Source organism: Mus musculus, chromosome 19 (assembly GCF_000001635.26).
Source record: "Mus musculus strain C57BL/6J chromosome 19, GRCm38.p6 C57BL/6J".
NCBI lineage: Eukaryota > Metazoa > Chordata > Mammalia > Rodentia > Muridae > Mus > Mus musculus.
The window spans coordinates 57,926,941-57,942,706 of record NC_000085.6 but is presented as its reverse complement, the minus strand read 5'-3'; the positions used below and the strand labels follow the sequence as shown (position 1 = coordinate 57,942,706).

The 15,766-nt window shown below is 43.1% G+C and overlaps 1 protein-coding gene across 4 annotated transcripts in view; it reads right to left on the bottom strand.

Annotated features, from left to right (window-relative positions):
* The window catches only part of Atrnl1 (attractin like 1), a 522,384-nt gene that overhangs the window by 190,637 nt on the left and 315,981 nt on the right, over positions 1-15,766 (bottom strand). For all 4 annotated transcript variants that reach the window (XM_006527049.3, XM_011247244.1, NM_181415.4 and 1 more), the window contains one exon: positions 7,003-7,110. In XM_006527049.3, the coding sequence (XP_006527112.1) occupies positions 7,003-7,110 (108 nt within the window). The remainder of the gene's footprint in view (positions 1-7,002; positions 7,111-15,766) is intronic.

Genomic DNA, 15,766 nt, shown 5'->3' with positions numbered 1-15,766 from the left:
GAGGGAGTGAATTAGAGAGTTATTAAAGACCCTGGGCGCTTTCCCATGGCTTCTAACATTTACTTAAGAGAATGGCATACTGAGTAACTTGTGAGCAGCAGAGGGGTAGTGGCGCTTCCTGTATGGAGAGTAGACACGTGGGTAAGAAGAGCCGCACCACGCGCACAGCTGTCTCAGGCCACAGGGACCCAACACGGATTCACCAGCGCTTTTCAGCTGAGCCATCACACTCAGGATAACTACTTTGGCCCAGGGTCTGACCACATTGCACAGCTTGCTATGCCAGCACCCCGGCCTTGCTATCGTCAGCTGGCGCCCGAGGTGCTACAGAAGTCTCCTAAGAACCTGAGCCGCCCCTGCCCTCACCCTAACATGCAGGACCGAGCTGCTTTGCATGTCAGGCTTCTAATAGCCCAAAGCTATTTCCTCACCTGAGGCTTCTGCCAGCGGCAAAGAAGTGCCCTTCAGTCAGTAATTTCGAAGACAGAGCACAGTCCATCAAGTCTCACCTAAGCAGGGAGTGTTACCCTGGTTTTTCTGACTCCCATTTCCTGGCGGCAGCACTGACTCTGGCTGCCCATGGCACTGATTCTGGCTGCTCTCCATCATCTTCCTCCTTTCCTTCTCTGCTGACTCTTCAGTCTGAGAGGAGCAAGCAGTCTTGGCGTTTGCTAACCCCTTCAAACTTCTCAGTGCATGAGGTAGAGATCACCTAAAATACCCAGCACACCTCATTCCCCACCTCGCTCCCACTGGCTCTGCTCGTTCCTTGCAGCATAGACACCTTTATCTGGTGTACAGGATGCACGTCCTCTGCCTCCTCTGGATTCCCCAGGACTGCCTAGGCTGGCTAGGCATGCTGCCTGAGGGCTCTACTCTAGCTACTCTCTTGGCCTGTAACAGTACTTGCCAGATCACACCAGTACACAGTCACCTCCTCCAAGCCCTGCTCATCTATCTCTTCCTCAATTAGCCGGTTCCCACGGTAACCGTCTAACACAGTGCATCCTCCACCCTGCAGAGATGCCAAGCCCGCATCCTGCTTCATCCTGCTTCTCCCTTTTGCATTGTGCGTGCCACCCATTGCCTCATTAAAAGACTGACTTTCTCCTCCTTGAATACGGACTCCATAAGGACAGATTCTTTATTGAATTCCCAATGTTCCTCGAGTGCTCAGACAGTGCCTGGCACAGATGAAGCATGCCATAAAAATCTACTGTATAATCACTGTAACATTTCTAAGTCAGCCCAGAGCTGCTGAGACTCAACTTAGACGTTTACTTTAACAGGGAAAGGCAAACAACCAACTTAAGCTCTAAGACATCTACTGAACAGCAACCGTACAAATTGAATTTATTTTAAAAATTGTAAGGTGCTATTTAACTGACATCATTGGACATACACAGTCATAAGAACTTTTTTAAATATCAGGAGTCACAATTACTTGCCAACGTGTGGAAGAAAAATAACAAATGTATTCCACATATCAAATAGCTTACCACAAAGTAATCCGTTATCTGTGAAGTCAGCCCACAGATTGTGTTGGTAGTTAAATTCAGAGTCAAGAAGCATTTATTAGATTTGAATGGTAGCTATTCATTTCCTAGATAATATAAGCTTATGATTCAAATATACTAATCATTAATTTGGAGTGGTTATTTATAGAATATATTTTGTCTTTTGATCAAAAGGCATTTGAACTACTAAAGTCCATTAAAGATTCAGTATTCAAGTGACAAAATGTGTGAGCTCATTTACTTCACAGAGCTGGAGGCTGGTGAACAGGAGTGCAGCAACCCAGAGGTGTGAGCAGCGGTGCACACCTACCCACAGCTGTGAGCAGCAGTGCACACTTACCCACAGCTGTGAGCAGCGGTGCACACTTACCCAGAGCTGTGAGCACCAGTGCACAGCTATCCACAGAGAGCCAGTGTACATGAGATAAGCACCTGGTACTTTACAAAGCATCCCCTGCCTGACCTTTTCCTGACCATACAGGTGTGGATCTCAACAGCGCACATAGGAGTCACGTTTAATTTAAGACAGATCCATTGTTTAACTAACCACATTATGATTAGTCAGTTATTTTTGTATAACACTAAGAGACTGCTTACCTGTGGCATTGGGTTAGATTTTAATACTGAACCTTAAGGAAAAAAAACATATCATAGGAACTTTGAAGCTTTGATTTTTCAGATTTATATAAAACATTTAATGTGATTCCAGAATGGCCCCGGGTGTCAAAATTAGCTGGGGAAGCAAATCAATAAACCCCATCATGCTGTTATATATATTCCTTAAAATATGGGAGGGGGATTCGAAACACGCTTCAGTATTCTGCAGTGATGACGAAGAAGCCACAGCTAGGAAGCTTCAAATTAGAAGCAAGAAAATTAGCTGCGGAGCAACAGGAAGTAAAATGTAATTTTAAAACTCTACGTCTACCTCTTATTTTCCAAAGGACTCCAAAGGACTCCATTAGCACTGAGCTGCTGAGCTGCAGCTCGAAGGTTTACTTTTAATGGGAAGAGCAAACAAGCAATTTAAGCTCTAAAAATGTCTACTGAATAACAACACTTCTTAGAAGAAAATAAAACCTGATCCTAAAAATCCCATGGTATTTTGAGGAGAAGAATAGTCGAGGTAATTTTATAAAGAGCAGAGTTGGAGGACTTGGCTCTTCTGCTTCCAAACATACTGCAGAGCTACAATACTCAAGACAGTGGGGCACTGTCATGGAAATAGATGAAAATCAGGAGAATGGGCTAGGAAAAAACTCTCCATTTATGGTCAATGATTTTCCAAAGTAAAACTAAACACACAGAGAGTCTTTTTAACAGTTCATAAAAACTTCAATGTCCAGTGATTCCAATCTTGGACTTAGCAAATATAAACTCTATATTACACTCTACTTATGACAAGTGTCATTGAGACTATTCCTAAATAGAAACACTCCAAATATTTACCAGCTGAGAAACTTTATTAACAAATGGAAGGGCAGCTGGGCATGGTGGTGCACACCTGTACTCTCAGAAGTCTGGAAGCTCAGGCAGGAGGACTGAATATTCCCACCTGAACTGCACAGCAAATCTGTCTTAAGCGGTCAAAAGTACAGTACCTGTGGACAACGTAACACAACTCGGTAACAAAACAGAACCTGGTACTAACAGTTGACAGTGTACATGGATTCTCAAATTGTAAGCAGAATATGGTAATCAGAATATCTGTATTTTATGATTCTGTTTATACAAACTGTCTCAAATACACACACACACACACACACACACACACACACACACACACACATTCAAAGGCAGGAAATAAATTAGTAGTTGCCAAGTCTGGAGGGAAGTGTGGGTGAGTGCAGATTGGAGTACTCTAAACTAATCTGGGAAAAGATTATGCAATTCAATATTTATACTAAAAACAACAGTACATACTTCAAGTACTGTGTATTTTATGAAATACAGTTCAATAGGCTTTAAAGATTCTACACTTCTATAATTAGAACTCAACCCGAAATAAAGCAGACTTTGCTGAATGGCAGTTAGCATGTAATTATTTTTCCCTTCCTGATCTTGAAGTTAAATTTCTGAAGAGGAATGGCATAAAAAAATGTAAGGACATCCAGCTTATTTGAAGAATGGAGCAATAAATGCAAGAAAGAAAAGCTGGAGTCACAGTGCTAGCATGACAGAGGACGCAGAATACACTTTTCCCAGCATGCTCGAGGAGCACCTGTGAGCAGGGCAGCCTCTTGTCTCCCCTGACTTTAAACAAAGAGGTTACATGGAAGAGGGAGGAAAAGTGGTGAGTCTTAGAGACATGTTCAATAACTCCTCCAAAGTCTTGGAGAACATGAAGGAAGCAGGCAAGGGGGCCTGCTAGGAGGAAGAAATGCGACCTGTGCAGGAACAGGCATCAGGACTTGATTCTGAGGTCCCTGATGCTCCGCCAGCATCGCTGAAGCAGGAGAGCTGCAGCCTCGGTCTGGACCCAGGCCAGCAGAGTGCCAAGATGGTCCTATAACTGAGCACAGGTAGGTAGGACTCCCACCCAGCCATGCATGCCACAACTGAACTCCCAAGCATTCTCATCTGTGCACCATAAATGCTGACTTGGCCATGCCAGCAACTCCTTTGCATTTCTTCTGTGACTTGCGGAGCAATCAGAAACACAAGCAAAGAGTAATCTGTGTTTGCTCTTACTTAAACATGCTATGATACGGAAATTCATTCGTGATACCTGTAGCAAAACTTCCAGTTAGTTTAATATTTGGAAGCAGAAAGCGAGTATCATATACACAACTGTATTAATTTTGCTTGAGATGAACTTTTTACGCACTAATGGGTTAGAATTACAGGTGGGGTCATTGGTAAGTACTGGATACAAAGAGAAACAGAGAGGAGAAACACAATACTCAGAAGCGAAGAAATGTGTCACTGGGAAAATCTCTCTCTCTCTCTCTCTCTCTCTCTCTCTCTCACACACACACACACACACACACACACACACACACACACCACTACCATCACCCCCTTCCTCACACACATTGGAGTAGCTAAAGCAACCCTTATGGAACAGAAGCCTTGTGGAACAGTGATTTTTGCTTTTTTTCTTCTTGTTTTCAGTGTAAAAAGCATCCATGAAAACGCAGTCTTGGAGTAGGTTGAAGAACAAACACCAGCGACCTGTTTCACAGGGAGCGAAGCGAGGGTGCAGAGAAATTGCAATCCTGGGGTGATGGAGAGCCTACCAGGGACAGCTCAACTAAGAATACAAACTAGGAGTATAAACCAATCAAATAAAGGCACGCATTTTAAATTCTACGAAATCTAATTTAAAGTTAAGAAAAATCAAAATGTAGGTAAAAGAAACATGTGGGAGGAAAGCCCCACAGATGATGACATGCTCAGCACATGTGCAGTCAAGGAGCCATTTCGACAATCCTGTGAGGGAGCTGCACAGGCCTCTACTCGTTCCTCCCTGGGTCCTCTCCTCCAGGCTCCCTTCTCTGTGACCTGTGTGCACACGCCCTTACCCTTCTGTGTGACCTATGTTCACACACCCTTACCCTTTTGTGTGACCTGTGTTCACACGCCCTTACCCTTCTGTGTGACCTATGTTCACACACTCTTACCCTTTTGTGTGACCTGTGTTCACACGCTCTTACCCTGGTTTCTCCCATGACGTGAACATGTAGCACTGCAAAGAACAGAGGTTTTGTCATGTCTAGATTTTTGCTTATTTTTACAGTCTCTGGAATAACGTTATTTGAGACAGGGGGCTAACATGACATTAGAGCAGTTGCTGTACATTTCACTCACACATCCTGCCTTTTAAGTCCTCTCCTGGCAACGGAAGAGACACACTTACCTTCCTACAGCGCTAAACTTCCATGGCAACTTGTGACCTGGAGCAGGGAAGAAGTCATGTATACAGAAGCAGCATGCTGATCTCTCGTTCCCCCACATGCACATATGCACATTCTCACACACACATCATACACACACATATACCTCACATACATCACACACACATACATATCACACACACTCGCACACATGCACACTCACACACAAATATACATACACACACAACTCACACACATCACATACACATATCACACACATACACATCACATACACACACATCATGCACACACACAACTCACACACATGTCACATACATACCACACACACTCACACATATGCACACTCACACACAAATATACATACTCACACATACAACTCACATACACACCACACATCACATACATATACTCACACACATACATATCACGTACACACACTCACACACATGCACACTCACATACATACTATACACACACTCACACACATACAACACATCACACACACATACATATTACATACAAAAACACACACATTCACTCACATACATCATACACACACACACTCACACATGTCACACACACATACATATCACATACACAAGCTCACACACATGCACACATACACACATCATACATGCACACATCACACTCACATCACACACACATCACACACACACACACACACAAATGTTTCAGTTCATTCAAAAAACTAGTGTTTTCCATTTTATTCATGAGGTATACTTTAGGTTTTATTTTTAACAATAACAAAAATTCTATAGACAAAACCAAATATATTTGTACCTAGATTTTAGGATTAGTCTATGTTTGCACTCCTTACTTTCCTTGGGTGAGGGAATCTAGTGATAACATATTATTAAATTGTGGCGTTTCTAAAAAAAGAGGATAAACTATGTCAGTCTAGAGTGTTTTATGCTGTCTAATATTGCATACAGCATGAGTAAACTGATAAGCATACACTTAAATCTGACTGCCTCAGAGAGCTTTGGAAGGTCGTCGTTCAGTCGCTCAGTCTGAATTCTTTCCTTCGGGAGGCTGACTTCACACTTGACCTGAGAGTCCAGCATTACACTCAAAGGCAGGGACACTTTCCACCTGGGTCGCTCTGTTTCTGCACTTGCAACAAAGTAGCAGGTCCATCAACTTTGCCACAAAATTACCCAGTATAGTGGCCACTCAGGTCTAAATGCTGACCTACGTGATTAACCGGAAGCTCATTCCCATTGCCTTTTGCAATAAAACTTTAGGAATGAAGATGGACATGAACTGTTGAGTGAGCGGCCACAGGGGCCTCTGGGGACCAAAAATGGCGTTCAGGTTCTTCCCATCATAACTATACCTCAAATCCCTTCAGCTCCTATCTGTCAGGCAAAGGCTGCCAGGTGAGCAGTCTGTCACTCTTGCCTGGGCTAATAGATTCTCCAGTGGCCTTTGTTGTAGCTCGTGCCTTACCGTTAAATCTATGTGCCTTGGAAGTACCATAGCATATGTGACTGACTCTCGTCAGCCCCAGATAATCAGACTCTGTGTGGCTTCGCAAGCAGATGCAGATTAGAGAGGCATTATAAATACCCAAATCACGCTGGTCCCCTCTGTACCACTGTTCCTACCTCTAATGGCCCTCGCAGAAAGTCTGTCTGTTCAGCTCCTACTTCCAGGGCTACATCAACAGAAGCAAAGGGACGGCTGGCCATCTGCTGTCGTTCTCGAAGCAGTTGCTGGAGGGGGTTAAAAATGATGTTTTAAGATAGGCTTAAAAGCACATCAAATGCAACAATTATCTGGTTACAGTTCTGAACAAATAGCATTGGAAACTTAGCAATTACTTCATAGACATATGCATGTAGAAGCTAAAGACGAACATTACCTTCTCCCCAGGCCCTGGTTCAACTTCACTGACAAAATGTTTGGTGTTACAACCAACCTTTCTCCTGTCCTCTACCCATAGACGTAACAAGATGTACTCAAAAGCACTTGGGTGGATCTCAGGTGCAAGGTGCTACTTAAATGAAACTTAGGACAGGAGTTGTGGCCAGGCTGCCACGCAAAAGAACCCAGGCATTTGTTTGTCTTAACAGAAAGGAAAATATTATCAAAAATGTTTAAGGAATGAAAATGAAAGTTTTCAAAAATATATCATAAGGGATCAAGGAGCTTATACCTGCTAAGACTAAGTTCTGTAAGTTATGAATATCCCCTGTCAGCTGCTTGGAACCAGCAGGGGCTCTGACTGATCATCCTGAAAACTTTACCCAAAGCCCGCGCCTATCATTTAAAGTGAGGAATGACTGTTCAAACACAGGGGAGTCTGAGTGAGGGTCTCCACGCCACCACCACCACAGGGTATTTGCGCCCTTTCTGGGTTTGCCCAGCTGGAATCACTAAGCTAGCAAGTCCCAAACAGCTACTAAGCTAATTCATATTCCTGTCTTTCCTTGTAATTATAATATTCATTAAGTCATGATAAGAAAAAAAATTGATGACCAGCACCAGATACCACAGCTCTTGTCCCTCTCATCCTATACAGCTAATAAAATTATTATTAAATATTAAAGAGGACAGGCACCGCAATTAAACACTCTTTCAAACAAGAGGAAAATCCCATCAGCGAGGAAAGCAGCATCCTTGAGCACAATGAATAGCTTCATTATTTATGGAGATCTTCAAGATTCTCGGGCATTAGCTGGAAACATTAACTACCAGTCTCTGAATGTAAATGGCTGAGGGCCTGTGATGCATCATTCATAAAAACCCCTTTGCAGATGAGGAAGGAGCACAATAAAGAGAGGCGATCCATTATCTAGCACTTACACGACGACGCATATGACATAGGGCATAAATAGAGTTTAAGGCTTTGCTTTCCTGTGATTATGAGAGCCTCTACCTGAAGACCTTATATGGACTGGAGAAGCTGTTCATGAGTAATAATCTAACTTATTGAACTTACATTTTAAAGCAATGAATTCATAAAAAATAAAGGTATACAAATTAGAGATCACCCACTCTAATCAAGTTCCACCATTGTGCTATTAAATGTGGCTGCTAACAAATAGAACTGGGCTGGTATCTTTCCCCTTGGAATGGCTGAGGACATTCATGGGGCACGTGAACACAGTGTCACTTCCAAGCAAGCCATACGAAGGGCAGGAGGTAGTATGTATTTGGATGTTCTTGGTAGAGTGTTACAGAAGGAAACTTGCACATACAGCCCAACAACATAACTGTGTAATCTACTCTTCCAACAGTAATACACAAGAAGCCTTGAGAAATTGTAAATTCAAGGTTATGTTCAAACAGAATCATCTAGAACTTACAGTGTCTTCCATTTATCTATCTCTCCTTGGCTTATAAATGATACCTTCCATGACAGAGATTTTTAACAATGAAAGCTGTCTTCTCACCCACCCGTTGCTGGACCTCAAAGGTCTACAAAATATAATTACGAAATATTGATGGCCACGTTGGGATTGCTTAGATGAGGCTCCAAGTCACATCTCTGGCAAAGACGGAGTGTCCCAAAGTGTAGTGTATCAAGGTGACACTGATACTCACACACATGGAAAGAAATTGTCAATGACAGTTTTGCATATTTTATTTGTAAACTGTAAAGCCTTTCTTAAGACTCAGATTTGTTCTGTGGGCTTTCAGTTTACTCGCTTTTAAAGAACTGAATGAATGTATCTTGGGCCACAGAGTGGGGCTGAAGGTCTTGGTAAGAGACTAACAGAGCGAGAGGGTCTGGCTGCAACACCAGGGAGGGAAAACTGCATAGTCAGGATACACTCTGCTTCGGGGGCGATGCTGTAAAGGAACCATGAAGATGGCACTGCAATTATCTTCCCTGCTAATCTGTGGTTCTCAACATTGTCCTTGCCAATTAGTAGCTGGATGCCTTACTTTCTCAGTTCTGTCAGGAGAAAGCACATGTACAAACTGTGCTGAGAACTTAAGTTTTGAAAAAGCTCGTCTGAGTACTGACAAGCAGCCCAGCCGCTGACACTGGAAGGTCCTGAATCTTCATGCTGCTTTCCCGCGTTTTTGTTTTTTTCCAGATCCTTCCTTCCTTCAGTCATTCACCTATCTACATCCCAAATGTTGTCATCCTGGTACACCTCTCAAAAAGTTCTTCCCCCATTCTCCTCCCCTTCACCTCTTAGAGGGCAGCCCTCCCCCATATCCCCCCAACGCTGATCCATCAAGTCTCTGCAGGATTAGATGCATCCTCTCCCACTGAGGCCAGACATGCCAGCTCTCTGTCACATATGTGCCCCGGGGCCTCAAACCAGTTTGTGTATGCTCTTTGGTTGATGGCTTAGTCTCTGGGAGCTCCCAGGGGTCCAGGTGAGTTGACAGTGTTGGTCTTCCTGTGCGGTTGCCATCCCCTTGAGGGTCTTCAATCCTTCTCCTAATTCTTCCACAGGGGTTCCTGACCTCTGTTCAATGTTTGTCTGCGACTATCTGCATCTGTCTCAGTCAGCTCCTTTAGCCAAACACTTCAGAATACCCATGATACATCCCACAGACACAAAGAAGTTAAACAAGATGGAAGGCCCAAGTGAGGATGCTTGAATCCCACTTAGAAGGGGGAACAAAATAGTCATGGGAGGCAGAGGGAGGGAGGGACCTAAGTGGGAGAAGGCAGGGTTAGGAGAATAGAGGGGAAGGATCAGGCATGGAAAGAGACAGGAGAATGAATAGCATTCTCCTCAAGGGGTAGAGGGTGGAGAGATTCTCTAAGAAGCCCCAGAGACCTGGGATTAGGGAGGCTTCCAGGAGTCAATGCAGGCGACCTTAGCTGAAATGTCCAACAGTAGGGATACAGATCCTGAAGAGACCATCTCCAGTAGTCAGACAGGATCCCCAGTGAAGGAATGGAGAGACCAACCCACCTATAAAACTTTTGGCCCAAATTCCTCCTGTCTAAAAGAAACGCAGAGACAAAGATGGAACAGGGTCTGAAGGAATGGCAGACCAGTGACTTGCCCATTTTGAGACCCATCCCATGGACAGGCACCAATCCTTCACACTATTAATGATGCTATGCTGTACTTACACACAGGAGACTGGCCTAGCAGCCCTCTGATAGGCTCTACCCAGTAGTTCTCTCCAGTCCTAGCTGTCTGGCTCCAACAGAAGGTGGAGTCAGGCCTCACTAATTCTTGATGTTTCTCATCTGTGGAGCATGGGTGATGGGTGCTAAACCTCCCTCAGAGGGCCGGTCCTCAACCCCAGCCTCTCTGTTCACACTCTACTTGTTCTTTCTTGGCCTACAGTGAGAGTGACTATCATCTTCAGGTTGTGAGCTGGGGACAGAAGAGGATGGCCACAGGAAGCACAGCCTGGAGCCTGGCTGGCCCTGAGTGCCTGGAGACTGTTGGAGGGCGCAGTCACTGCTCTGAACTCAGCACTAATTTCCCATTTGAAGATGGCACACTAATTACTGCAGTCCATGTTCCCCTGCACTGGTGACACATTTGGCTCCTCTAGTCTGCCTTTTACCAAATGTTGCATGATGAGACAGTTGGAAATGTCATTATTGAACTACGCTTGGAACAGCGCTCTGCCATTTGTGACTAAGAATGATAAAGCCCGATCAGAAAACCAAGAGAAAATATAAAATACTTTCTTACAACATTCCATAAGTTATTTTTTGTGAATCTGGGTTTGTGTGGCAGTTTAGCTTTTTCACATCTATAGGAGCACTCGCGGCAGATGTATCCCTTGCACATCTATAGGAGTGCTCATGGCAGATGTATCTATCTGTTTTATACGTGATCTGCTGCTGACAATTATGTAGCACAAAACAATAAAAACCATAGAACAGGCAGATCACATCACAGTAGATGATAATCATATTGCTACAAATGCTGCTGCTCAGAACATTTAAAAATTAAATAGATGTCTTTGGATCACTGCTTTGTCAAAAATAACTCTTCTAGTATTGAATGTCTGCTACAAAGCACACCATGAACTAAAAATTAATATGAAAACTCAGACCTAAATTTGACAACTTTTTATACTGACTCTATCATATGAATGAGGGTAGATAATTCTACTTACTACTACTAGTTCAAATGCTGTGTCATCCCCCCAGATCCTATTAGCTGACTTTCAAATATTGCAAGGCATATGGTCATAATAAACTTTAGGATATTATATTTTAAAAGACACAACATAAGAAACAAACTGTAGCTAATTTTGTCCCCAACTCTACTCACAGCTCCTACCTCTTTCTGTCAGGTTCAGGCTCCCAAGACACCTTCCCTATCGTATCCAAAAGTCCAGTCTATTCTATTTCAAGTTGGAAATAAATGATTACATCCCATCTGCCTCCCTCCTTCCCTCTCTTATGTGTTTGTTTTGAGAAAGAATTTGTACTCTAAAACCAGGCTGGCCAGAAACTCATTATGTAGCCAAAGCTTAGCCATCACCTGCCTCAACCTCCCAAGTATCCTGGGACCACAGATGTGGTCAATCACACCTGGAACACAATCCCGATGAACTACTTAACATATCAGCATGGCACTAATTACATCTCCTTACTTTTACTAGAGTCATCTTTAAGAAAGAAAAAAAATCTAGTTTTAGCTAATTCCCATTCCCCAAAACACTTATTTAGTATTTAATTGCGTTTGTTAAATAGACAATGAATTTGAAAATAATGTAAAACCTCTAAGTTTGCTTCCTATGAATTGGGTAAGGATGATTTATAATAAAATGATTATAATTATAATTAAACATTTAAAGTTATGATGCGTCCTTTGGCAGCTTGACATATAGATGAATTGTTTGTTTCAAATGAGAAGTTCTGAAAGCTGAATTTCAAATCCACATAAAGTTTCATCTTGTCCCTCATCTACCTTCCTGCAACCGTACAAAGATGATGGGAGGAATTTCATAAACTCATCATGATGTATTAATACTTCTAAGATTTTTGAGAAAATAAGGAAGTAATTAAAAAGATCTTATATTGGTCTAGCCTTTGCAATTTCTGATGAACAAAGCATCTGAATTCAGTCTAATTCACTAAACACAGCCTGTGAGACAGTGCTGGATATTAGTGCGCACATACTGAACATGGACAAGACAGCACAAGTAAGACAGTGATTCTGTCCTGTAGGTGTTACCATGACAGACGGACAGAGAGACAAACAGACAGAAAGACAGAGAGACAGACAGTGATGCTGCCTTTGGTTCCACTGAATTGGGGACAAGTGTGATCTACCACTCTCTAGCACTAAGTCTGGAGGGCCCAAGGCTCAGATTTTATGTCAGCCAGGCATCACTCTGCTTGTGCATCTCCAGTCTAGACTGGAAGCTGGTTGTCTAGACTGATGCTAGTGCTCACAGGGCTGTCCCAGAAGATGACCCTCAGTCAGCCTGTCTGAGTTACTCTGTTCTGTGCTTCAACAGTCTTCACACTATGTGGTATGCTTATTATTGATATAGTTTTTTTTTTTGAAAAGAAAAAATGTCTGCAGTTGCCTTACTCATTAACTTTAGTGAAACTATATCTAAAACTTTCACTACTGTCTAAAAGCTAACCCAATCTTTATTTATTATTTGAAATAAAAAATGCTGTCCTTGCTTGGCAATAACCAGAGTATAGAGTTTCCAAGCAGACTCTCAGACACACAGCAGCACGGGGTATATGCCTCCTTTACTACCATGAACTTGCTAGGAGACGAAGGAAAGACAAGAAAAGAATAAGGAATGCTTGTTTCTACATCTACTACCCAAACACAACACACTAAAATGGTAATGACTCATGTCAGCTAGTGCACACACACACACACACACACACACACACACACAGACACACAACACAGACACACACAGACACACACACACACACACAGACACACACAGACACACACACACAGACACACACACACACAGACACACACACACACACAGAGACATACACACACAGACACACACACAGACACACACACACACACACACACACACAGAAAGTAAACCTAGTAAGCTATACGGAACTGATCCTACTGAGGTCCTCTAATAATGGGGTGTGTGGAGTCACAAATGGCCATCTCTCATCACCAAACAAAACTTCCAGTGGTGGGACTGGCTAGCATACAATTGAGTTGTTGACCAATGGGGTCCCATGGAAACCCTCAAATAACCCAGGCTGGTGCTAAGACAACAGGTTGCTCTGCACAAACAGAGAGTGGGACCCTGTTACTGAATACAACACCCACACAGCTCATTGAACATGAAGAAGTCAAACTGGTGCCTGTATGGAGCCCTCATCCCTATTTTCTAATCTCTTTGGTACAGGAAAGTGCTCTGCAAGTTACTGAAAGAGATATATAGACACCAACCCTGCTATAAAACCTGTCCAGTCTGCACAATATGCTAAGGCAATGGTGGCACAGAACTAGTAGAAGGAGCAAAGCAATGTCTGATTTGACTTAAGGCCCAGTCCACAGAGGGAATCTACAACCATCACTCCTTAGGTAATCAAGATCCAGAGACTAGATGGCTCAGAGAGCTAGGGTAAAACCAAACACTACTGATCTTAAAAAACAAACAAACAAAAACAATAAAATGGTTCCTAATGATACTCTGCTACACTCATAGATCAGTGCCTTATCCAGACATCATCAGAGAGGCTTCACCTGGGCAGCAGATAGGAACAGATGCAGAGACCCACAGCCAGGTATTACGAGAGAGAGAGAGAGAGAGAGAGAGAGAGAGAGAGAGAGAGATAAGAGAGAGAGATATTGACCTTGGAACACACAGCTCTAAATGGGATATACCCATCAAATCCTTCCCCAAGGATCTCAGAGAACCACACAGAAGAAAAAGAAGAAAGATTCCAAGTGCCAGAGGGGATGGAAGATACCAGGAGAACAAGGCCCTCTGAATGAACTTTGCAAGGCTCACAGGCCCTCACAGAGACTGAAGCAGCGACCACAGGGCCGACATGTGTCTGCACCGGGTCCTCTGTGTACAGCGCTCAGCTTAGTGTTTTCATAGGATCCCTGAGTGTGGGTCTCTGACTCTTGGGCCTCCTCCCGAGGCTGTTTTCCTTCTGTTGAGTGGCCACATCCAGCTCTGGTGGGACAGTTTTTGCTTTATCTTACATTTCATTGTCTTGTTTGGTTGTTATCTCTTAGACACCTGCTCTTTATCTAATAAGAAACAGAAAAGGAGAGGAACTGGAAGGGTGTGGAGGAGTAGAGACAGGGAAAACTGTAATCAGAAGGTATTGTATGAGAAAATAATCTATTCTCAATAAAAGAAAAAATGAGGAAAAAAAAAACCCTTCAGATGCCAAGTAAAGGTAAAAAAGAATGTCAGTCAGTGGAAGTGTTTCTGACCGTTTGGATAGCACTGACCATTCAGTCGGTGTTAACAAAAACGCTATTTAAGCTTCTTTCCTGTTGCTGTCATGAAAGTGTGGTGGGGTTGTAAGAACAGCATGAGCTCAGAAAAGTGGGTCACACTGCTTCCCTGCTCAAGAAGCAGAGGATGCTGGGCTCAGCCCCACCCCCCTTCTCCTTTTCATTCAGTCTGGGGTCCAGCCCCGGAAACAGAGCTGTTCTCTTCTTCACAGTCACCTCCATGGCCATCCTAATCCACAAGGTGCCTCTGAGACTCCAGGTCCTGCCAGACTGGCAGCTGAAATTAACCAGCGTCTCCGTGAGTTACCATCTGTACTACAGAATCTGAATTGATTGGCAGATATCTCTCTTCCTTTTTTTTTCTTTCTTCCAAATATCTCTTATTATGCTTTGAAGCAGATTAGAAAAGAATAGGTTTTGAAAGAACCAGGAGTTTTGTCATCTAACAGGTCCTAGCACAGTCAGTTTCTACTTTCCCTTTACCCTGTGCCATACAGATTTCATTCACAAAGAAAGCCGGGGTGTAAACCATCCATCAAAGTAAATAATTTGTCCTTTCATTAATAGTGAGGCTAATTTCCCGTGAAAAATCCTGATTATGTAGATGGCGTTCCTGTGCGTGGTTTTATTCCGTGCCTGGCAGTATTGTTTATTTTGCCCATGAATGATAAAAGAAAGCTGTGCATCACACGTGAGTAACAAGATGTCGGCATGTGTCAGCAAGAATTACGAAGGCGAGTCTCAACTCCTGCTTCCTTCTCAAGAAATCTCACTAAGGGATGGCAGCAGACAGCATTCTCCCTCACTTGGCTTTGTAAAGGACAACACTGAAAAGATTAGACTAGAAATGAGAACAGGATGTTGTCCCTTCCTCTTCTTGAAAGTCTCTCCTTCCGTGATGAATGCATCCACATTTGAGCTTCCTTGACAAAACTTTTTTCTATAATTATTCACTAATTAAATGTATCATGTATGATCTATTATATACCAGTTGCTGTTCCCA